Source organism: Panthera onca, chromosome B4, assembly GCF_046562875.1.
Source record: "Panthera onca isolate mPanOnc1 chromosome B4, mPanOnc1 haplotype 2, whole genome shotgun sequence".
Taxonomy (NCBI): Eukaryota; Metazoa; Chordata; class Mammalia; order Carnivora; family Felidae; genus Panthera; species Panthera onca.
In genome coordinates, this window is record NC_138345.1 from 17523357 (window position 1) to 17547375 (window position 24019).

At 36.7% G+C, this 24019-nt stretch overlaps 1 protein-coding gene across 2 annotated transcripts in view; it reads left to right on the forward strand.

Moving 5' to 3' along the window:
• MALRD1 (MAM and LDL receptor class A domain containing 1) overlaps positions 1-24019 on the forward strand; it is a 776428-nt gene that overhangs the window by 19826 nt on the left and 732583 nt on the right. For both annotated transcript variants that reach the window (XM_078450377.2, XM_078450378.2), the window contains exons 3-4: positions 15844-15938; positions 16027-16188. In XM_078450377.2, the coding sequence (XP_078306503.2) occupies positions 15844-15938; positions 16027-16188 (257 nt within the window). The remainder of the gene's footprint in view (positions 1-15843; positions 15939-16026; positions 16189-24019) is intronic.

The following is a 24019-nucleotide window of genomic DNA, read 5'->3' on the forward strand; positions in this document are numbered from 1 at the left end:
TCTTCTTTTTTTGTTTTGGTCAAGTGGTTGATTATTTATATAGCAATTATTGGGTGATTGTATTTATCAATTATTATAATGTCTAACTTTATGCATTCTTTAACCACTTTCAAGATGTTTATTATATAAAATATCACATTGGATTCTCAAAATTGGGTTCCTGGGGTCCTAAAGGTCTATCTAAATAATCCTTGGGATTTTCTAGCTATTTTGACTCTTCATGGAAAATGTAAAATTTAATGTGATAATGCTACATAGATTAATTAATCATATTATTTTGCTCTTGGCTATGCTGATTTCAGCTCCCATGGGCTGCTCAGTAGTCCTTAAGGTGGCTCTGGGGCCAGACATTATTCATTTCTTTATTTGATAACTAACCAACTTCACATTCATTCGCCATTTTGTACCAGGTGATTAAGATATTTTAGTGAACAAAAATCAACTGTATGCCTTTCCTCATCTGATGGGCTTATACTTGATATGAAAAGAGGTCGTATATTGCCTGGCATAACTAATTGAAGGCTGGTGATTTTTTTGTAAAAGTGATGCTTTTCTCAAATAAACACAATCAAATTTTAAATGTGAGTATTTCCCTAGAGATAATTTAAAGCAAGCCAATCTTTGGGTATTAGGCATTAATTCTTTGGAAACGTTTATGTATGTTTACAAATGTTTACATGCAATTCCACGAATACTTATACATGTGGAATTAGAATCCTGGCTCCATCATTTACAAGCTATATGATCTTGAGCAATTTACTTTTTTAAGCTGTGTTTTTCTCAGCTCTGAGGAGGGGAACAATGATCCTTAGTCTGTAGGTAGTTGATATAAGAGCTAAATGGGATGTTGTTGGTAAAACTTGCCATAAAACATCTGATATTCAAAAAAAGTTGCTATTTAGTACATTTCTGAATAATTTTGGTGTTCCTGACTTTAACTTCGATATAAGTGAACTGGAGTTTGTTACTTTGCTTGGCTTTGTTATTTTGTTTGGCAAAAATACTTTTTCAAAAATAACTGTTAACAATTGTTAGGAATAAGCCAATTTTATTCAAACAAGGGACCAACTTCACAAACAGGAGCAATGACTCACTGCAATATATAACATTTTTATTACATATCCAGTTATGTTAGATGGTGATGATATTGAATCTGGTTCCCAATTTTTAGCCATTGCAATACCTTGCCAGTTGTTTGATTCTGTGTATCTCTCCTTTAGAATCTCCCTGCTGCTTCTTTCTTTTACTTAAAAACTTTTCACAGCATACATTTACTTATCCTAGTCTTCTTCATGGACAGAATATCTGATATTTTATCTTTTTGTTGCCTATGGCTCTTGTTCTATTCTTCTTTTGGGCCTCCTCATCTTGGGAGTTAGACAACCAGGATCTCTGTCATTCTGCTTCCGGCTTCCCTCTTTCCTTCCCTCCTCCATTTCCTCCCTTTTTCTTTGTTTTTCTTCCTACTCTTCTCTCATGCTGATTTGTTTGATAGTCAAGAGATAAAATGGGGGCAATTCACATCAAAATTGTGATGTTATATAGACAGACACCATTGTAGTGAGATCACTTGGTCTGAGTTCAGAGCTCTGGAGTCAGGCTAGATGGGTTTGAACCCTGCCTGTCAAACTGCTAGTTATGTAGTCTCAATTTCCTTGTCTGTAAAGTGGGAATAATCATAAGAAAAGCCTCATAGGAAAAAGCGGCAAAATATTGCCTGGCAAAGTTATTGAAGGCTGATGATTTTAATAATAGTGATGCATCTCTTGTAACTACAATTAAATGCTAAAATATGAGTATTGTCTACATATAATTTTAAATAAGCAAATGTTCTGCCTTTAGATATTAGCTATTTGAAGATGTTTATAGAAAAATAATCTTATTGGAATCATGTCTTCATTCAAAAATCCTTATTTCATGAGTATTAATAAAATTTTTGATTAATTTACTCTTGAAATAATTTGGTAGTGCTCCAAAATAATATTTTTCATCGTGTAATCAATGCCTTGAGAAGTTTTCAGAGCTAAGTTTGAAAATCTATCAGAACATTAAAAACATCACTGTGTCAATATTTGAAGTCTACTAAAGCTCAGGGCACAGTGATTAAAACATAATATTGATTTAAAAAAGTATATAGCATCACATTTAGATGAAATGGCATCACTACAAAAATTCAAATACATCTTTTCAACAATGGTAAAACTTTAATTAAAAAAAGAATTAAATATGAGTTTTTCTTGGAACTTATCAGAATATAGAGTTTTAAATAATTCTGAAGTTCAGGTGATATTAAGGGTGATACATGAGGTTGTTTTTTTTTTAATGTTTATTTATTTATGAGACACACACACACACACACAGAATCTGAAGCAGGCTCCAGGCTCTGAGCTGTCAGCACAGAGCCTGATACGGGGCTCAAACTCATGAATGGTGAGATCATGACCTGAGCCAAAGTTGGTCGCTTAACTGACTGAGCCAGCCAGTGCCCCTGTTCTCTATGGCCGCACCTGCAATGACCCATTGCTGGGCAGTTTTTTGATCATATGGGATTGCTGGGTAGCATATAATAGCTTTGAAAGTTTTGTTTACACTGTGTTTCTTAATTCATGGCCATATTAACTCTATTTTGCCTAGTAAGCTATAAGCAGGGTCTATATGTCCACTTATTTTTTATTTGTATGGCCCCTATCCCAGTTTATTACAGTTATTTCTAGCATATGAAAAGTTTCCAGAAAACTTTACTATAAATAGCCATATACCCACAATTTAGGTTATATATCTAAAATTACTGTATTTGTTTTATCAAATATCTATCTATCCATCTGCCAATCCATTTCTCCATTTATCAATCCATCATATTTTCAATGCATTCCAAAGAAGTTGCAGGAATCACTTTGCCCCAAGTATACGAGTATCTAGACACAGCGGTCAACAAAACATGGCCTGTGGGTCATTTGCCTGTTTTTGTAAATACAGTGGGTTTTTTATAGCCTTTTTCTTAAAGTTTATGTATTTATTGTGAGAGGGAGAGAGAGAGAATCCCAAGCAGGCTCTGCACCGTCAGCATGGAGCCCGACTCGGGGTTCAAGCTCACTAACTGTGAAATCATGACTTGCGCCGAAACCAAGAATCAGTAGAGACACCCAGACACCCCGGAAGAAAGTTTTATCACAACCCAGGCCCTCCTACTCATTTACAAAGTGACTGTGGCTGCTTTTGTGCTATAACTTTGGAGTTGAGTGGTTGTGACAGAGACCATATGGTCCACAAAGCCTAAACTATTCGGCACTTTAAGAAAAAGTGTGTTTGCCCTGTGCTAGAATTCAATATTCATTACAGTTTTTTTTTTTAATTTTGAGGTCATATTTACATTATATGCAAACACAATCATAAGTGTACTATTTGATAAGTTCTGACAAAGGCACTCACCTGTGCAACCTAAGCACCTCACAAAATGTAGAGCCTTATCGTCACGCCACAGAATTCCCTCATATACCTTCCTAGTCAACTTTTGCTCCCATCCTCCACTCCCAAGATAATCACCGTTTTAATTTCTTCTGCTGTGGGTTTGTCTTGCCTGTTCTGGAACTTCATATAAATCAACTCATAAAGTATACACACTTTGTTCAAAGTTTTCTTCACTTAGCCTAATGCTTCAGATTCATCCATGTTGTGGCATGTATCATGTATCATGAGTTCTTTCCTTTTTTATTTCTAGGTAGTATGCAATTATATGAATTTATTCATCCATTCTCCCATTGAAGGACATGTATGGTTTTTTCCTGTTTTGAAATATGATGAAGAAAACTGCTATAAACATTTCTATATAAGTCTTTGTGTCTTTCTGTTTTTAAATCTCTTGGGTAAATACATAGAAGTGAAATGCTGTGTCGATGTATGTTCAGTTTTACGAGAACTTCCAGATCTTTCTCTAAGGTGTTTCTAATTTAGTTTAAGTGGCTGGTTAATTTGCTTAGCCTCCAATGGAAGATGTTTTGTTTGTTGTGCACAGCAGTTCAAATATCAATTCAGTTCTTTTAACCTTTACTAGAAGTACACCTTCCCTGTACATGCATGTTTTAATTTTAGCCAGAGATTTGGGTAGTTTTTTCATAGAACACAGGCTACCTCTTTTTCTGGCTCTCCTCTTCCCAGAATTCTTCCCTTTATTCATTGCGGACCTGGCTGTCCTAGCTTCCTTTGGTTGATTCTTCTGGCCAAGAAGAGAACAGTCTTTCTATCAGGATTTTAGCCGCAGGGCGCCTGGGTGGCTCAGTCGGTTGGCCGTCCAACTTCAGCTCAGGTCACAATCTCGCGGTCCTTGAGTTCAAGCCCTGCATTGAGCTCTGCGCTGGACAGCTCAGAGCCTGGAGCCTGCTTCCGATTCTATGTCTCCCTCTCTCTCTGCCCCTCCCCCTCTCACACTCTGTCTCTCTCAAAAATAAATAAACATTCAAAAAAATTAAAAAAAAAAAAAAGAATTTAGGCTCACACTCCAGCTACCACTGCAGCCTAACCTCAGGCCATAGCCCGAAGGAATCTACCTTGTTCTGATCCTTTCCTCCAAGTTTCTGTTCTCATAAAAATATGCCGCTTCGGTTTATCTTTAAAGCCTCCTGAGATCTCAACTTGTAGGTTTTTCTGTATAAGCGTTCTGTTTATCATTGGGTGTTCTCACATCAGCATATCTAAATTGTTCCATGCTGCCCTTTGTGAAGGGCACTAGGAACCATAATGTATTTCTGAATACTTACGTAGCGAGCTGCATTATTTAGACAGTGAGTTGTATTATTTTACTAATAAATAGCAGGAGACAAAAACTGGAAAGAACCTCCTATTCACTTCCTAGATCAAGTTTTCTCAGTCTTTATAGTCTTCATCTCTGAAATCAGTGAAAAGTTAATGTTTACTTGTTATTTTATATATTTATTATTTCCACCACTTTTTACTGAGGATCTACATTGCTCTGCATATATTATAGGACCTGCAGGTATAAGAGTGTAGAAGAACACAGTTCTTGTCCCAGTGAACTCGCAATCTAGTGATGGAGACATAAACCTTATACCTTTTCTGTTCTAGGAATCTGCATATTTTTTCCTTCAAGGACCAGATAGTAAATAGTTTTGGCTTTTTAGATCATGCAGTTTATGTCCCAACTACTCAATTCTGCTATTACACTGTGAAAGTAGCCATTGGTAATACATAGAGATTAAGCATGGCTGTGTATAATAAAACTTTATTGATGGACCCTGAAGTTGATCATTCATATAATTTTCACGTGTCAGAAAATATTTTTCTTTTAAACTTTTTCAACCATTTAACCCATGTAACAACCCTCAGCTCTCAGGCTATACAAAATCTGGTGGCAAGTGGGATTTATTTTTTTTATTTTTTTTATTTAAAAAAAAATTTTTTTTAATGTTTATTTATTTTTGAGACAGAGAGAGACAGAGCATGAACGGGGGAGGGTCAGAGAGAGGGAGACACAGAATCGGAAGCAGGCTCCAGGCTCTGAGCCATCAGCCCAGAGCCCGACGCAGGGCTCGAACTCACGGATGCGAGATCGTGACCTGAGCTGAAGTCGGACGCTTAACCGACTGAGCCACCCAGGTGCCCCGGCAAGTGAGATTTATATATGAGTCATAGTTTGCTGTCAGTAAACATTAGTTGAGCATTTTTGCATCTGACAATATGCACTCCTGGGGATGTATGAGTATAAAATAAAATTCCTCCTCCAAGAACTAACAAATAAATTATAATCTTAATTTTAGTGGTTAGTGTTCACTTTTGTAGCAAACATAGGTGAGGTATACCTTGATGTATACTCTGATTCTGTGTAAGAATCAGTTTCATTATGCTATTACTTAAAAATTCACCTGAATTTTCAATTAAGGAGGAGATTTTATTTTAGTAGTTAAGCCTGTTCCCTACAATAAAATAAAAACAAGATTTGTATTATGGATGGAATTCAGTATATTCTTTTATTTGCTCCATTTTTAATATTGTAGTTACACCATTTTAAAAGTAAAAAAATAATTAAACATGGAAAATTTATGCTTATGTACATGTATTTATAAAACGTGGTGACAATTGTGAATTTCAGTTCAAAAGCTTTTTTTAACCCTAGAGTGGGTAAGCCATCATGACAAATGCTGTGAATACTATAAAGACTATTGAAATATATGTTGCATATGATATGATCTCTTTGGAAAGCATTCTTGAGAATAAAACAATTAATTATAATACAGGGGAAATTTGAAAAATGCTGTGATGTTAGTCGGAGCGTATTATTCTGTGGATGTAGGCAAATTCTGACCCTGGGAAAAAAGCCACTCTAAATGGGAACTGATGTCATCACTTTTTTTTAAGTTTATATTTATTTTGAGAGAGAGAGCACATGCACAAGCGGGGGAGGGGCAGAGAGCTAGAGGGAGACACAGAGAGAGAGACAGAGAGAGAGAATCCCAGGCAGGCTTCACACCGTCAGCACAGAGCCCGATGTAGCGCTCAAACCCATGAGCCCTAATATCATGACCGGAGCTGAAATCAAGAGTCGGACACCCAACCAACTGAGCTACCCAGGCACCCCCTGATGTCATCACTTTAAGACAGGGCTTGAGAAGGGACTTGAGAGATGAGTGGTGTTCCAGTGAATAGGGAAGTGAAAGACATGATATTCGCTACTGAAAGAACCACATAAGGACCATGTAGAGATGCTCGGTGTATCGGTGTGCTCAGGCAGTGATATACAGTCTGTTCTGGCTAGAGGATACTGTCTTTGGAAATGAAGATTAGGCCAAAAGTATATTTGGGAATGTCAAGAATTATGTCACCCAAAGGTCACTGATTTCGTGCCTCAGTACCATTGCCTTCCCTGTTTTCCCTCCTCTACCAACTCCTTCACAGTTGACGGTCCTCTTTCTGCTGCTGGCCAACCAGGCAGCAGAAATGAAAGACATTGATGGATGTGTGGCAGTGTCTGAGAAGTTGCACAAAGAATTTCAAGGGCATACATATTTGGTACTTAGTGATTCATTCTGCCTCCGGTAGTATTTTGCAGAGAGCTTTATTTCTTCCACAAATTCTTTGATTGTCAAGCTAATAATATCAAGGTCCTGGATGTGCGCCTGCATGCATGTGCATTTTAAATTAGTGAGCTACGTGAAGTTTTCAGAATTCCTGAACAAAATTGATGTCTATTTTTTATTAGATAATATAATATCTGTTTATTTTCCCAATTCTTTTATTTCAAATTCAGAGTAATACACCAGTCAGGTAATCATAGTTGACAACTTAGATGATTATTTGAATTAACTGATAGGACATCAATGAAATTTTTCCATTTAACAATAAGTAGTCAAGCTGTCAAATTTTTTTAAGGTAAGCAATATTATTCCACTGATTGGAGCTAAAAATAACACATTCCATAATTTCTCTGTAAAAATACGGAATTTTTTTCCTATGTATCATTTGTTTTTCTTTTGGCAGGAATCTTATCTTTACAGGCAGATGGCTTGTTTATTTGTTAAATTTATGTGGGTATATATTCTTCAAATTAATTTAGCCATAAGTGAAAAAATATATACTCAACAGAAATTCATAAAATCAAATAGTAGTGTATTAAAATAAATATAATACACATTTCAAAGAATATATCTTTTGAACCACAGCCAAATGGCCAGTAGCTGGCTATGTTCCCAAATGAAAGTGGGCAGGGAATTTCACCAATTAAAGCAGTTGGAAAGGACCCAGCGGATTTCATTTCTTTGCAAATGAAGTCTGGCAACACTGATGAGTAGATACATTGATTCAGTGTGTCCTACAACTGAATTAGTCAAGGAAGAATTTAGAAGAACTCAGCGAGTTTAGGCTTCATAGACTGGTCAGCCACCCTAAAATGTAGTAAGTGGAACAGGAGAACCAAACTAATGCCTACCTAATTGTGGTAGGCAGAATTCTAAAGATGTACCTCCCAAGATTCCCAACCCTTGGTTTTTCAGTCAAAACTAATCTAGGTACTTTTGTGAAAAGACTTTATAGATGTACTATGGTTGCTAATCATCTGACCTTAAAATAAATTTAATCTGGACTGTTCAAGTGAGCCCAGTGTAATCACATGGTTCCTTAGGAAAGTCTATGTGTAAGATCATGTCATTTGCAAATAGAGATAGTTTTACTTTCTGTTTCCATTCTAGATTCCTTTTATTTCATTTCCTTATCTAATTGCCTGGCTAGAAACTCCAGTGCAATGTTGAACAGAAGTAGTAACAGATATTCTTATCCTACTCCTATTAGGGGGGATATTTTTCAATCTTTTACAATCAGGTATGATGTTAGGTGAGGGTTTTTTGTGGATGTAATTTGTTAGGTAAGGATGTTCCCTTCTGTGACTCATGTATCGAGTGTTTTTATCATGAGAGTTTGTCACATGTGTTTCTGCATCTGTTGAGACGATCATGTGGTTTTGGCCTTTCCTTGATCAATGTGGTGTTTTATAGTGATGGGTTTTCATGTGTTGAGCTAACTAAATTCCTGAGATAAATTCTACCTGGTCATGGTGAATAATCCTTTTCATATCTCGCATGATGAGGCTTTCTTGTATTTTGTTTAGTTAGTATTTTTACATTTATATTAATTAGAGTTATCAATCTATAGTTTTGTTGTCATAGGTTGGGCTGGTTTTGATACCAAGGTAATAATGGTCTCACAGAGTCGACAAGTCTTCTCTCCTCTTCCAATTTGTGCAAGAGTTTGTGAAGTATTGGTTTTAATTCTTGTCTAAGTGGTTTATAGAATTCACTGGTGAATCCTGCCGTGAGTGAGAATTTCTTTGTGGGAAGTTTTTTGATTGCTGATTCATTCTTTTTACTTGTTATAATTTATTCAGATTTTATATTTCTTCTTGAGTTAGTTTTGGTCCTGAGTCAGTGTTTGTGTCTTTAAGAATTTGTCCATATCATTTATGTTATCTAATTCGTTGGCTTGCAAATGTTGATGATATTACCCTACAGTTTATTTCTATAAAGTTGGTAGTTCTGACCCTTGTTTGACTCTTCAGTTAGCAAATTGAGTCCTTTTGTCCCCCTATTAGTCAGTCTAGTAAAAGGTTTGTTAATTTTGTTGATCTTTCCAGGAACCAACTTTTGGTTTAATTGGTTTCTGTTGTCTATTTTTTATTTCATTTATCTCTGTTCTAATGTTTATTATTTTCTTCCTTTGCTGGCTTTGGGTTTGGTCTGCTCTTCTTTTACTAGCTTTGTAAGATGGAAGGTTAGACTGTGTTTAAAACTTTCTTTTTTTAAGTTTAATAATTTAGAGCTCCAAATTTATTTCTAAGCACCGATTTAACTGTGTCCCATACATTTTGATACAATGTATTTTCAATTTTATTTACCTCAAGTATTTTCTTGTTTTAATATATTTTTTTAATGTTCATTTATTTTTGAGAGAAAGAGACAGAGTGTGAGCAGGAGAGGGGCAGAGAGAGAGAAGGAGACACAGGGTCTGAAGCAGGCTCCAGACTCTGAGCTGTCAGCACAGAGCTCAACAGGGAGCTCAAACTCATGAACTGTGAGATCATGACCAACCAACTGAGCCACCGAGGCTCCCCTTTAATATTTTTTTAATGTTCATTTATTTTTGAGAGAGAGACACAGAGCACGAGCAGGATAGGGACAGAGAGAGAGAGGGAGACACAGAATCAGAGCAGGCTCCAGGCTCAGCTCAGAGACTGGGCTCAAACCCAGGAGCTGGGAGACCATGACCCTGGCTGAAGTCATATGCTTAACCTACTGAGCCACCCATGTGCCCCTATCTCAAGTATTTTTTAATTCTCTTCTGGTTTCTCCTTTGACCCATTAGTTCCTAGGAGTATGTTGTTTGATTTCCACATATTTGGGATTTTCCCACGTTTCTTTCTGCTCTTGACTCAAATGACTCCACTGTGGCTATAGAACATTACTTGTTTAATTCATATCTTCTTAAATATATTGAGACTTGTTTTATGGCTAAAATGTGGTCATTCCTGGAGAATATTCTGTGTGCACCATAGAAGCATATGTATTTTGCTGTTGTTGGATGGAGTGTTCTATATGTCTGTTAGGTCTAAGAGGAGTATCATGTTGCTCAAGTTTTTTATTTCCTTACTGATATTCTAAGTATTTTATCCAATCTTAAATGTAAGGTACTGGAGTCTCCAACTTTTATTGTTGAATTGTCTATTTTCGCTTTGTTTTTATTGACTTTTGCTTCATATACTTTAGGCTCTATTTTGAGGAACATATGTTGGTAATTATTATATTTTCTTGATGGGTTGATTCTTTTATCATTATAAATTGTACTTGTTTGTCCCTAATAGCAAATCTTTTTGTGCACGTTCATTTTTTTCCTGAATTTCCAGATCTTCTTTAGTTATTATTTGTATATTATGGTTTTCATATCCCTTTATTTTCACCCTCTTTGGATAATTATATTATTGGATCATACTTTTATACAATGTGTCAACCTTGGAGTTTTGACTGGGGACTTTCACCAATTTACATATAACATAATTACTTATGAGATGGACTTCACAGCTGCCAGTTGCTATTTGCTTTCTGTCTGTCTCCTGTTTTTCTTGTTACTCTTTTCCTCCATTACTATTTTCTGTTACACAGATATTTTGTAGTATATCATCTTAATTTATTTTTTCACTATGTATTTTTTGAATTATTTTATTAGTGGCTGCCTAGGGATTACAACAAACTAGATTGGATTCATACCAATTTAATTGCAGTAGTATATTAAGGAAAGTTGTCTTATCTATCTCCATTTTCCATACCTTTACTGCCTCAAGTACATCTTTATATATTGTGTGCCCATCAACAGTGAATTCTAATTTTTATTTTTATCAATTATAACAACCAATTATAATGATTAGTTTTTGATTTTTATGGTTTATATTTCTTGATGTTCTCAATCATCTATTTTATTGATATTCTCTATTTCGTGAGACATCATTCATACGGGGTTTTTTTTAGTACTTTAGATATGGTTTCCATTGGCTCTTTGAAAGATTTAAAATAGCTGATTTAAAGTCTTTATCCATGGGGCGCCTGGGTGGCTCAGTCAGTTAAGCAGCCGACTTCGGCTCAGGTCATGATTTCACGGTCCGTGAGTTCGAGCCCCACGTCGGGCTCTGTGCTGACAGCTCAGAGCCTGGAGCCTGTTTCAGATTCTGTGTCTCCCTCTCTCTGACCCTCCCCCGTTCATGCTCTGTCTCTCTCTGTCTCAAAAATAAACGTTAAAAAAAAAAAATTAAAAAAAAAATTAAAAAAAAAAATAAAGTCTTTATCCAGTAGGTCCAATGCCTTGGCTTCCTCAGAGACACTTTCTATTGATTTGTTTTTCTTCTGCACGGGTCATATTTTCTTGTTTCTTTATATTTCTCACAATTTCTTTTGCAACATGGACATTTAAAACAGTATAACATGACGAATCTGAGAGTCTTGCTTCCTCCCTTTCACATTTTGTTGTTATAGTTGTTTGTTTGTTGTTTTTTAGTTCAGTGACTTTTCTAGACCAATTCTGTAGTCTTTTTTTTTTTTTTTTTTTTCATGTGTAGCCACTAAATTCTCTGCATGGTCAGATTAGTGGTCAGTTAATGATTGAAAAGAGAGTTCCAGGGCACCTGGTGGTTCAGTCGGTTAAGCATCTGACTCTTGATTTTGGCTTAGGTCATGATCTCACAGTTTGTGAGATCCAGCCCTAATTGGGATTGTTTCTCTCCCCCTCTCTTCACCTCCCCTGTACTCTTTCTCACTCTCTCTTTCTCTCAAAAATAAATAAATAAACTTAAAAAAAAAAAAAAAAGAAAAGAGAGTTCCTTAAATCCCTGGAATCAATAAATCCCCCAGTGTTTGTTGAGGGACTTTGTATGCGTGTTGGGATGCACCTTCAGTAAAACCAGGAAGTTCACAGCTCTGTCTTAGTTTTAACTTTCTGCTTTCATAGAGCCTCAAAGTCAGCCAGAGATGAGGGCAGAGGGCCTTTTCAGGTCTTTCCAGAGCATGTGTACAGCCCTGTGCATGAACATGTCTATCTAGATTTGCAGGAAAAATAGGAGCATTTCAAAGCTCCTATGTGACATCTCATTCCTCAGAGTTTGCTTTAAGCTTTTTGGTTAGCCTACTTAAGCCCCAACTATTATTATCCACAGCCTCAGGCAAATGTACAGTTAAACTACTTACCTTGGGTTTCCTCCATTTCCCATGTTGTAAGTGATTACTAGGAATGCCTGGGAGCAGAAGTAACATAAATCTACTGCATGTCACAGAGTGACCAACTAGCTCGAATGCTTGCTGCAAAGAAGAATTTTTTCGGTGGACCGGGTATTAATAGGGTGAATTTCAGACAGCCTCGCAAGTGAGGTCCTTCAGGAAATGCCACACATGTCAAATGATGACAATTATTTGGTAATGGAGGTTTGACAGAGCTCTAACTCTATTCTGCTTATTGTTGTGGATGCCATGCTGGGCTGCTACTTCTCAAAGTTGTTCTGGAGCTGGCAGTGGACGACGGGAATAAGACGAGTTAAAAAAAAACCATGAAACTCACTGTTTTTACTGAGATTCCACTATTTCTTCAATAAAAGCTCTCCAGTTTGCTAAGCCTTGCTATGACTATTTTTTTTTGGGGGGGGGGGCAGTTTTTTTCCCCATTGCCTTTATAGAGGAGTAAATTTTGAGGGGTATTTTCATTGGCATTTTGGTTAACATCACCCTCATGTGTATAATCAAGTTTTATGATGCACTAAAGTGATTCCTCTAGCTCCAGATCACTGAGGCAGGCTTAAATTGATATGGCTGCGTTCAGTTATACGTTGCCAGCCATTTTAAGAGATTAGTATTTGAGGACATCCTTTAGGAGATACAGTTTTAGCAAATATTATGTGGTTGTGATGAGCTTGTTAGTTTAACAAGCAGGTATGAGACAAACTTACGATTCAATGGAAAGAGAATTTAACACATAGAACTTAACAACTTGAAGCAGTTTATATCGAAGACTATTATTTCTTCTCTGTTATCTGAACTTAGCCACATTTCTGTCATAGAAGAGAACACTTTTGCCTTTCCAAAAGTTTTGGCGCTTTAACCTTTGCTTCGGGCCTTGGACCTTGTCATGATGATCCATTCCTGCAGACTGATTTTTGGGGAAATGTTTTTGAGAACTGATATTATCTCACTGTCAGAATACTCAATTTTTTTAAGTTCCTTTGAGCCAGTTGGTTACTCTGTAACATGCCAGTAGGATTTATGTTCCTTCTGCTCCCACGCATTCCTATTAATCACTTAGAACTTGGGAAAAGGAAGAAATGCAAGGCTGCTGTCAATAATAGTTGAAGACGGTGACACTGAAAATTCTACGTTATCTTTTCCTGAGGATCAAGGCTGGTGAAATGCACTGCTGAAGTTATTGGATTTAGCCCTGCAGACTTGATTCATGGTTTTTGTTGCTTTCATATTTTATATACTTCCTTTTTTTTTTTTTTTTTTTTTGGTCATCAGTCTTGGGTTATGTTAGGATTTTATTCCAACACTTACCCAGCAACTGAGAAAAAAAAATTTTTTTGAAAGCCCTTTAATATAAACATTTAACATTATCAATAAAATGACACTATTGTTATTTTGTCATTTGAATAATTAGCAATTTGCCAAGAGATTCTTTGAAATACGTTTTAAAGATATGCTATGCAGTGGCTTTTATGGATGCAGGTATAAAATGGGAATTTATGAATGATATCAACAAACTGAAATGAATATGGTAGAGATTAATAGACAATTTACAACGGTGACAATTATATTTGTATATGTGTGTGATGTGATTGCTCATTGGGCTACTATAAGGGATGAGAGGGGTGTGTACAGAAAACATTGGATACATTTTTGGTTATCAGCTTCTTAGTCTCTTCTCAGTGGTCGGAAGCAGCAGTAGGAGGGGGTATAAGATGAAAGATGGGACATGTGGGAAAAACTTATGCTGCCAAAAATGTGCTTCTTTCTTTTATACCCGTAGACATGATGACTAAGGTCCTATGGAAAACAAGAGGGAGTTTTCTATAAGATGGTATTTGTCCCTGAGGAACATCTTCATCTATGAATTAAAGAAATTCTATACTCACCATAGGGAGCAAGGGAAAATTGAGTGTGCATTTCAAAAAATGCTTCCTATTGCCACTAAATTGGAATTGAAGGTAGAAAATAGATATTGGTATTGGGTGCATTTTGAATGCTGTTTTTGTTTTCACCCATGAAAAGAAAGTTTATTACTCGATAAATGTCAAAAGATCTCAAGCTGTTTTCTGAATTTCAAAGTTTTCTTTTTATGATAACCTGAAGATGAGTGTTTAGGTTTTTTTGACAAAATACAGAATAATTTACAGTGTTATGTACCAAATGATGTACTTTATACTTATAAAACATGCTACTTAAGTATTGAAATAATTTATTATTTTATTGTAAATGCTACCCTATTGTTTAATAGAGTCAAATCTTATTTTTAAGCCCAAACTCAAGTAATTGAGTAATTTCCTTGAAAAATGAAAATTTATCTCGAGTAATAATAAATGAAAATTACCCAAGTAATTTCCTTGATAAATGAAAATTTTCTGTATATCTCATCGATGGTTTTAATAGGTGAATACTTATAAATAATAACTTAGGGCCTGTTGAATACTATTACCGTTTGTATTGCTAATATTATTTACATAACACTTGTATGTAAATAATAATATAAAATAAATATAATATCTCATACGCTTAGTTGATTATTTACTTGCTTGACATTTGCTTTACCTTCTGAAAATGAAGCAAGAGCCAACTAGTAATTGTCCACTTGTATCGCTGTGATACCAGCAGCTCATCTAAATTATGTTTATGTCATTATTCCAGGGAATACATCCTCAGAATGGTTTTCCGTTATTGCAGGGACTTCATTTATGCCTCTGGCCATATTTATAACAATCATTAATGTCATTATTTTCTACTTAATTAGCGTACAGTTTTGGAATAGGTGTAGAGAAGAAGAGGTTTTTTAGGTTTCTTAATTTTGCTATCGATTCTCGCAACGATGTGATAATTAAATTTGATTTCCAATCCAGCTTTAAACTACCATGAATAACTCAGTAGATAGGTTGTCATAATCATGAATATCATTTTGTCATTCCTTTTGACAAATAGCAAAACGCCAAATAGAGTAGTAGAACACAGCGGTTCCCCAATTACACACTATAACCTTGTCAGGCACTGTGGAAATTTATGAAAGCCCAGGGAATGTTCTACATTTATTTTATAGTCTTCTAAACAGTAACCGTCCGCTGGCATAGTCCCTACCGCACTATGCGGGAGAACGTCAGGGCTCTGCATTGTTCTCTATGATCCCGGGGAAAGCTACGACTCTTTGATCCAATTCTTTCTCGAGAAAATCACAGCAAACAGTGAACCCCTTTGCATCTTTCATTGAATTGCTTACTTTGGTGGGCAGTCCCAGTATCATGCTCTCCCTGGATACCATCTTTGCAAGGCTCTAACTTTCTATGTGACAGGAGATAATTTGGGTTGTGGACTGCAGCCGATAATAATGTCATAGGGAGTATAATCACAATGAGCTATTTTGCTGGGTTACCTAATGAAGTAAAACTATCAGTCAGATCATTTGCAAAAGCAGATGATGTGGTTACATGTTTCATTCTTTAAACAGAAATATATTGACCTAATGTGCATATGGGCCTGAATTTTTGCATGGTGTGCTAAATAAGTTTGCCAAGGATTGCTCTGACTGTAACATGCTGACTATTGTTGCTAACAGCCCACTTCCTGTCACTGGTCTCCAAGGTGGATTCTACTTCCTCAAACTTAAGAAGCAGAGTGTTTCTTCCCACGAATATCCAACATGCCTGTCAGGTATTTGAAAAGACGCAGAATTTTCAATACTTTTCACAGTTGGGAACTTCTGTTTTATAATCATTTGGACATTCCTTATTTTTCACAGATTACATTTTATTACTTCTCCAGTCAAGTGGGTGGCAAATTAAGAGCTGGCCTTCAAACTACATGTGGTGGGCCCGTTCGGCATTTATGGCAAAACACAGCTGGGCTCCAGAATCAGTGGGAGAGAAATGTCATGAGCATCCAGAGCAACCAGAAATTTCAGGTATGTGTGGTATATTTGCTAACCTTATCATTGAAGGAAAAATGATAAAATACAGATATTTATCGGTAGGTGAATTAAAAGTAGGATGACCCCTGCCCCAGTTGGTCAAGGACTGAGGGATTTGCCAGGACTTTTGAAGCACCAAAACCAAACAGTCTTAGGATATTGCGATGGCCAGTCACCCTAAAAAACACTTTTAAAGGTAGGTTTTAGGGGCACATGGGTGACTCAGTTGTTTAAGTGTCCGACTTCAGCTCAGATCATGATCTCACAGTCTGTGGGTTCCAGCCCTGCCTCGGGCTCTGTGCTGACAGCTCAGAGCTTGGAGCCTGCTTCGGATTCTGTGTCTCCCTCTCTCTCTGCCCCTCCCCGGCTTGCACTCTGTCTCTGGCTCTCTCTCTCTCTCTCTCAAAAATAAATAAACATTAAAAAAATTTAAAGGAAGGTTTTAAATATGTGCATAAGAACTAGAGTTGATACATACTAACATATTAATATTTCAGTAAAATATAAATTTTTTATGATATTTCTCTTACTATTCCAACCTTCTCTTTCTTTTCATTCTATTCGTAAGAATTACTTGTCTTCTCGACTTCTTTCATGCTTTTGAGAGAAGGGGGTTATATTGTGTAATGAGGAAATAGACGATTTGATTTAAATACTAGTTCCAAATGCTGTTGAAGTAGAATAATTGTCATATTCATTTCATGGTTAGTCTCAAATTATTCAATACAGCCTTTATTTTCCAAAATAATTTTGAGAGTGAAAGCCTAAGCAAGCCCATAAAAGACAAACTTATTTATGCAGCCTAATAAAACTTATGTATGGTGGAAATTATAATCTAATGATTATTACCAGAGTTCTTGGTAAAGCATTGCATATTTTTACATTTGGGAAAGCCAAGAAAAATTTCCCATTAAAAACAGGATCTTAAAGCATTTTATTCTGAATGAATTTGCTTTTTAAACCTGGTTTGCAGGCCAATTTAGCCAACTCGGCTAAAGCAGGTTTCCTTTATAATCTATTATTTGAATAGTATAGTAATCATTTTTATAGTTTTGATACAGAGTAGAAAATCATCTGATATGTGATGGATTTAGCACTTGCTTAAGAATAGGGATTGAATTGGATTGAATTTTAACTTCAGTTATTTTGAGTGGCTAAGAGGAAGGATGGGAGAATGAGCAGGATTTCTATTACAAAATTGTATTGTTAGATATGCGAATGGTACATTTTCTTAATTGATCTGTCATAAATTCATTGGAGTTTGAAATTTCAGGCTTTTGTAAACTAAATGGGGATCCAAAGAGGATCAAAGAAAATCACTTAGTGAATGGTTAAATGACACGCAGAGGATAAGCCTTTAGAGGAACAGTATGGTTGGAAACACAATTCTGTCATTAGAACTTTGCACTCTGTGGAAGTCAGGTATATTGGTGTGTGTTGGGCAGGGTATCTTAAGCCATTAGGCAGTTAAGTCTTCCTGTGAATGACCAATTCATTAATTGAACAAAGACTCGCTTGGGACACTCAGGATGCACTAGGTGGGATTCAAGGAATGTTCTTAGTACATGTAAAGAAAAGACTTTTCCCCCAGCTTTATTGAGATATAATTGATATATGTGTAAGTTTAAGGTGTATAATGTGATAATTTGGTAAACCTACAGTGTGGCATGATTACCACAATAAAGTTAGTTAACATATCCATCAACATCACATAACGACAATTTTTTTCATGCAGTAAAAACATTTAAGATCTATTCTCTTAACAACTTTCTATTCTCTTAACTATTATTAGCTATATTCACCATGCTGCTTATAAGATACCCAGAACTTACTCATTTTATGGTTGGAAGTTTGTACCCTTTGGCCAGCATTTCCCCATTTCCCACACCATGCAGGCCCTTGCAACTAAAAACAACTCTTTTGGGAGGCACCTGGGTGGCTCAGTCAGTTAAGCATCTGAGTCTTGATTTCAGCTCAGGTCATGATCTCAGGGTCATGAGATCAAGCCCCATGGTGGGCTTGGTACTGGGCGTGGAGCCTGCTTAAGATTCTCTCTTTCTCCCTCTGCTTCTCTCTCTCTCTCTCTCTCTCAAAAAAATTGCTCTCTGTTTCTATGAATTTGGCTTTTATAGATTCCATATATAAGTGAATCATAGAGTATTTGTCTTTCTCTGACTTATTTCACTTAGCATAATACCATCAAAGTCTAGCCATATTGTCATAAATGACAGGATGTCCTTCTTTTCTTGGCTAAATTATTCCTTTGTATGTATACACTAAATTTTCTTTATCCATTCATCTGCTGATGGATACTTGGGTTGTTTCCATGTCTTGGCTACTGTGAATAATATTTCAATAAATATGAGAGTGTAGATATGTCTTTGAGATAGTGATTTCATTTCCATTGATTATATACCTAGAAGCGACTGCTGGATCATATGGTGGTTCTAGTTTTAATTTTTTGAAGAACTTCCATACTGTTTTCCATAATGGTTGCACAAGTTTACGTTCCCACCAACAGTGAACTAGGGTTCCTGTTTCTTTACACCCCTGTGAACACATTATCCATTGTCTTTTTGATAACAGCCATTCTAAGAGGTGTGAAGTATATCTCACTGTGGTTTTGATTTGTATTTCCCTGATGATAAGTGATGTTGAATATCTTTTAATGTACCTGTTGGGACATTTGTATGTGTTCTTTGGGATGATGTCTATATCTTTCCAGTGATGTTCTTTAACCATTTTATTTGTGTGTGTTGGGGGGGGGGGGGATCTTTTCTCTCTTTCTTTCTTTCTTTCTTTCTTTCTTTCTTTCTTTCATCAAGTTGTATGAGTTTCTTATGTATTTTGGGTATTAACCCCTTATCTGATAAATGGTTTGCAAGGAGAAGATTTTTGTTAGGCATGTGGAAGAAAAACTATGTGTTCCTGGCTTTGAGGGTGTGTGTGCAGAATGAGAGCCTTGAGTACCAATAATGCATCTAATTTGTCGTGGATGTTCAGGTGTCATTAACCACTAGAGAAGTTTCTAGTTTATTTCTTAACACTTCTCTTCCTACTCCCCTATGGCTCTCTGTCTTCTCTCAACAACAGCAACAACAACAACAACAACAACAGCAACAACAACAACAAAGCAACAGAGTAGAGCCAAGAGTGCTTTTGAGGGGATTGAGTCACACTGACTAGATGCTAAAGGATGAACTTGCTGAAGTCCCTTCCGCCTGTGTGCCCATATACACCTGAATGGCAGAAATGGAATTTTGTCTGTGTAGGAACCTTGTCAGCATTTACACATATTTTCCAACTTTGAAACAGAGTGGATGGTAAAAGAGTCTTAACCTATCTTCGCCAAGCTTTGTGCCTTCTTATCTCTGTCTCTAACTGAAGGTCAGGGTCTTTCCTAGTGAGTAGCCCAACAGAGATTTATTTGGATGTTGGCTAGAGTTGGAACCTGCTGAGTCTTGAGCGTTAAACCTTTTAAAACAACTTCCTCATTTTTCATAGCTATCCATTCCCAAATGGCACATTGCAGGGGTTGATGATTAAATATGTGTAGCCACTAGATATAAAACTTAAAACTCCCAAATATATCACCTCCAGGGCCATTCAGCTGGAGCTGAGGCAGTGTGGTTATTCACTTGAGTGCTTTAAAATACAGCAGTGGCTCCAACGAAAGCAGATGCATGTGCAATATATTAACTTGTTTGCCAAAATACTTTATTGCTGATATGAAAACAGTGCCTCTACCTTAGAGGCTTTGTAAAACTTGGGAAGCCGTATGACTCTCTGGGGATCCTTGGGCTACACCAGTCCTTAAGATGGCAGGTATGTTTTAGTTCTCTCCTGTCAGCAGGGAAGCAGAGGTTCACATGCTTTTTTTTAGCTGAGCCACAGAGATGTGCTATGTGTCTCATGCTGCCCGACACCCTCTCAAAGCTTGGTCCTGAACAGCTTTAGCAAGAGGCTTATTTGAGGGCATTTTGTAATCAGCATCTCCAGACAATATCTGCTGCCTCATCACTTTGCAAGCCTCTGAGAATTCTTCTGTTTTCTGCAATTTCTCCTCCGTGATGCTTTCTGACAGTTTCAAAGCCATTCGTGTGTTTCCTTTAGAAATGTCCATGTAAGAGACTTTAGTTTCAGCTGGACCCTCACTTAGCAGGGGTTTCTGAAAAAAAACTCTGGGGGTGCCTGAGTGGCTCAGTCGGTTAAGCCTTCGACTTCTGCTCCGGTCATGATCTCTCAGTTCGTGGGTTCGGGCCCCATGTCAGGCTCTGTGCTGACAGCTAAGGGCCTGGAGCCTACTTTAGATTCTGTGTCTCTCTTTTGTCCCTCTTCTGCTCATGCTCTCTCTCTCTCTCTCTCTCTCTCTCTCGATAAATAACATTAAAAAAAAAAAACCCTCCTTTGAAAAAGCCTCTGGATCTAGCTGCCATGTGAGGGCTTTATCACCTTTATCTGTAAAGTACTAAGTTCATCCCTTAATAAAATTGAAGCGCGTTCATTTCTGAGGGAATACTGCTACATAAACAAAGAATGGTGTTTATGCATTTAGTCAACAAAGATAGCAGCATCGAAGAAAATTTCAGAAGGTGCTTAAGGAATAATGACATCTAGTATTTACTGAGCACTTACTATGTGTAAAGCACTACGTAGTCCTTTGTGTATATTATTTTATTGATCCTTCATGGCAGTCCTCTGAATCCAAATTATAATATACCCCACTGTTTACATGAGGATTATTAGCTTTAGAGAGTGCAATAGCCTATTAAATCACATCCAGATTAGAACCCAGTATAGTGTGATTTCACATCTCAATCATTTACTCACTGAGCCATGATAATTTTTTTTATCATATTAAAGCATTATAAGGCTTTATAAAAGAAAAAAAATCCAACTTCTAGATTTGGTCAAATACGTGGCATGTGATTCATTAAGCATTCCTTTGTCTGCTGTGTTGGATAAAACATTATTAAACATTATTCTGCTAATTGACTGCAATTGCATTACTCAAAATTGTAGACTTAAGCAGTTAATTTTGCTATTGCCCTAAAATATTTGCAGAAGCAAAGAATAAACCACGCTCAACCTGTAGCAGAAATGTGGGCTCAGATGCAAGTGACACCTTCTCTCACGCTCCTTTTCTTTGTTCTTGAAAAGAGCTTAAGTATTAGTTTTATGGGTAGGAAGGAAGGAATGCTGTACTACTAAGTGCATCCCTGACCGTGGCTTTCAAGTTGAATGTTTGGATTCTTAAAGTAAACGAGAAGTTACTGCCTGAATTTTAAAAAAATGCTGCAACATTTTTCATATGCAATTATCTGCTTGTCAGTTCTTTGATATTCCATTTAGACACGCCAAAGGGTGTTTAGCAGTGTCCTATTCAGAAATAGTACATTTTATTAACACAGACAAAAGAGAAGTTATTCATAAAAATAGATACAAATCGTTAACTGAAAAAAATTTCTACTTGCAAACTTTTCTAAGGCATAACTGAGGCATTTTACCTCGTAATTTAAGAATATTGGGGCACGTAGGTGGCTCAGTCGGTTAAGCATCCAACTTTGGCTCTGGTCATGATCTCACGGTTTGTGAGTTCGAGCCCACCATCGGGTGAGCTCGAGCCCCACTCTGGGCTCTGCACTCTCTCTCCCTCTGTCTCTGCACCTCATGGGATTCTCTCTCTTTCTCTCTCTCTCTCTCTCTGCCCCTTGCTCACTTGTGCGTGCTCTCTCTCTCTCAAAAAAAAAAAAAAAAAAGAAAAAGAAAAAACATTTACTATGTGAACACATGATGGTGAAAAATTACTTTCATCTTTTTCTGTTTCACACGTTTGATAATTATATTGAATGTACACTACTAATTAAGAAAAGTCTAATACAATAAATACAGCTACAAGAGTTTCTGTTCATGCAGTTACGAGTGTCATTCAAGTCAGTTTATGTCTGTTATTTCGCTACTGTCAAAGTTTCATCGGGAATTTAAATCAAGTGGCTTGAGCGCTGACCCCTTGCCTCCCTCAGAGGCCATCTTCTCTTAAAATGTTTGGCGTGAAAGCAATTTGTGTCTTATTTACTATTGGATCAGTGCAGGCCATACTTGACTTCTGTGATGTTGCCCAACTTCTAACTTCATTATTTGCTAGTTTGCTACTCTTTCTTGATTTCCCCTAAAACAGTTAAAATGAGGTAGATGTTTGGAAAAACGTATTTGCCAAAGTTTTGAGGAAAACAAGGAATGGTAGGCATCACTTTTCTTAGAAATAAACTATCATACGCAAATATGGCTTCCGACCACAGATCTGGCTTTTTAAAAAACATGATCTCGAGGTTCCACTTTCTTGAGCTAGTTCAACCCATCCTTCTTTTCAGGATCCCAGCCAAAATCTCTGGAATGCCTTTCTGTTTAAATATGTTTAACTAGAGTATCAAGTTATGCCCGATAGGTCTTATGTTTTATAGCTACACAGACCCAATGGTGAATTTCCTACATTTGGAGAAATAACGTTCTCCCTAAGAAAAACATTTCCTCTTGCTGGACCAGTGGGCTCAAATGGCAGCCAATTTTCCCTCTAACTTTACTTCAGTTAGACAGAATTAACATATAATTTAATTGAACCAAACAAATATACATAATTGCAAACCGATGGAGAGAATTGAAGGCGAGAAGGTAATTTAAAAGCCTTTTCATTAGATCAGGTGTGAAGATACAGGAGTAGAAGTAGGAATGGAGCGGAGAGAGGGCTTAAAGCTTAACAGGTGTTGATGGACTGGAGATGTGGCTGGAAGAGAAAGTGGTTCTGCAAGTCGCTTTGGAGTTCTGAGCATTGAAAAGTGGCAGTCTTCTGGTGCCATTGTCAGAGAAAAGGAGTCAGGGACACGTCCAGTTTGAGGGGAAAAACATTTAGAAGTGACTTTGTGTCATCTGGTAAAAATGTCCAGAAGTCTGTGGAGATATGTGCAGAGAGCTCGGGGGGGGGGGGGGAGGTTGACTTTTGGGATATAAATTTGTGTTTTATCAGCCTGGGTGACAGTTGAAACCCTGAAGATTGATGGGTTTGTGGGGAGAGTGTGGAGAAAGAAGGAAGAGACTGGTGATGAGTTAACACTTAATGTTTGCTTCTGTCTTTAAATATGGCTGCTACAGGTGTGTTCTTAGTTTGGCAAGAACAAAGGAATGTATCCAACGGGAAATCTATAAACATTCATGTAATACTTAATACTTTATAAATATTTTATAAATACTTTATTACTTAAATACTTTAATAACTGTGTTACAATAACAGCTAATACTTATTTAATGTGAACTATGTAATAATTCATTTGTCCTTGAAAATCTTTTCATATAGGTAAAAACTTATTATTTTTTATCAGTACATTTTTACAAAGAAGAAAACTGAGGTACAGAGATGTTAATAACTTCCCCAAGGTCCTCTTGTTATTAAGCGGTATAGTTGGGATTTGAACCCAATTAGTCTAGTTCCAAATACATACTTCAACCACTATGCTCTACTGCCCTCACATAAAACCATTCCTATATAGCAGTCTTTTTTTTTTTCTTTCTTACCCTCTGAAACAGCTTTTTATGAAACAGCAAAGCAAAATTGCAACATGATTTTAAATGTTTATAAATTAGGTCACAAAAGGGATGCAAAATGGTTGAAGTATAACTCTTAGATTCACATAACTAAAGTCATTCATTGAATCTTACACCAATACCAAAATAAGATTATTCCATGATGAAGAGTAGCCCAGGGACACCTGGGTGGCTCAGTCAGTGAAGCATCTGGTTCTTGGTTTCGGCTCAGGTCATTATCTCATGGTTC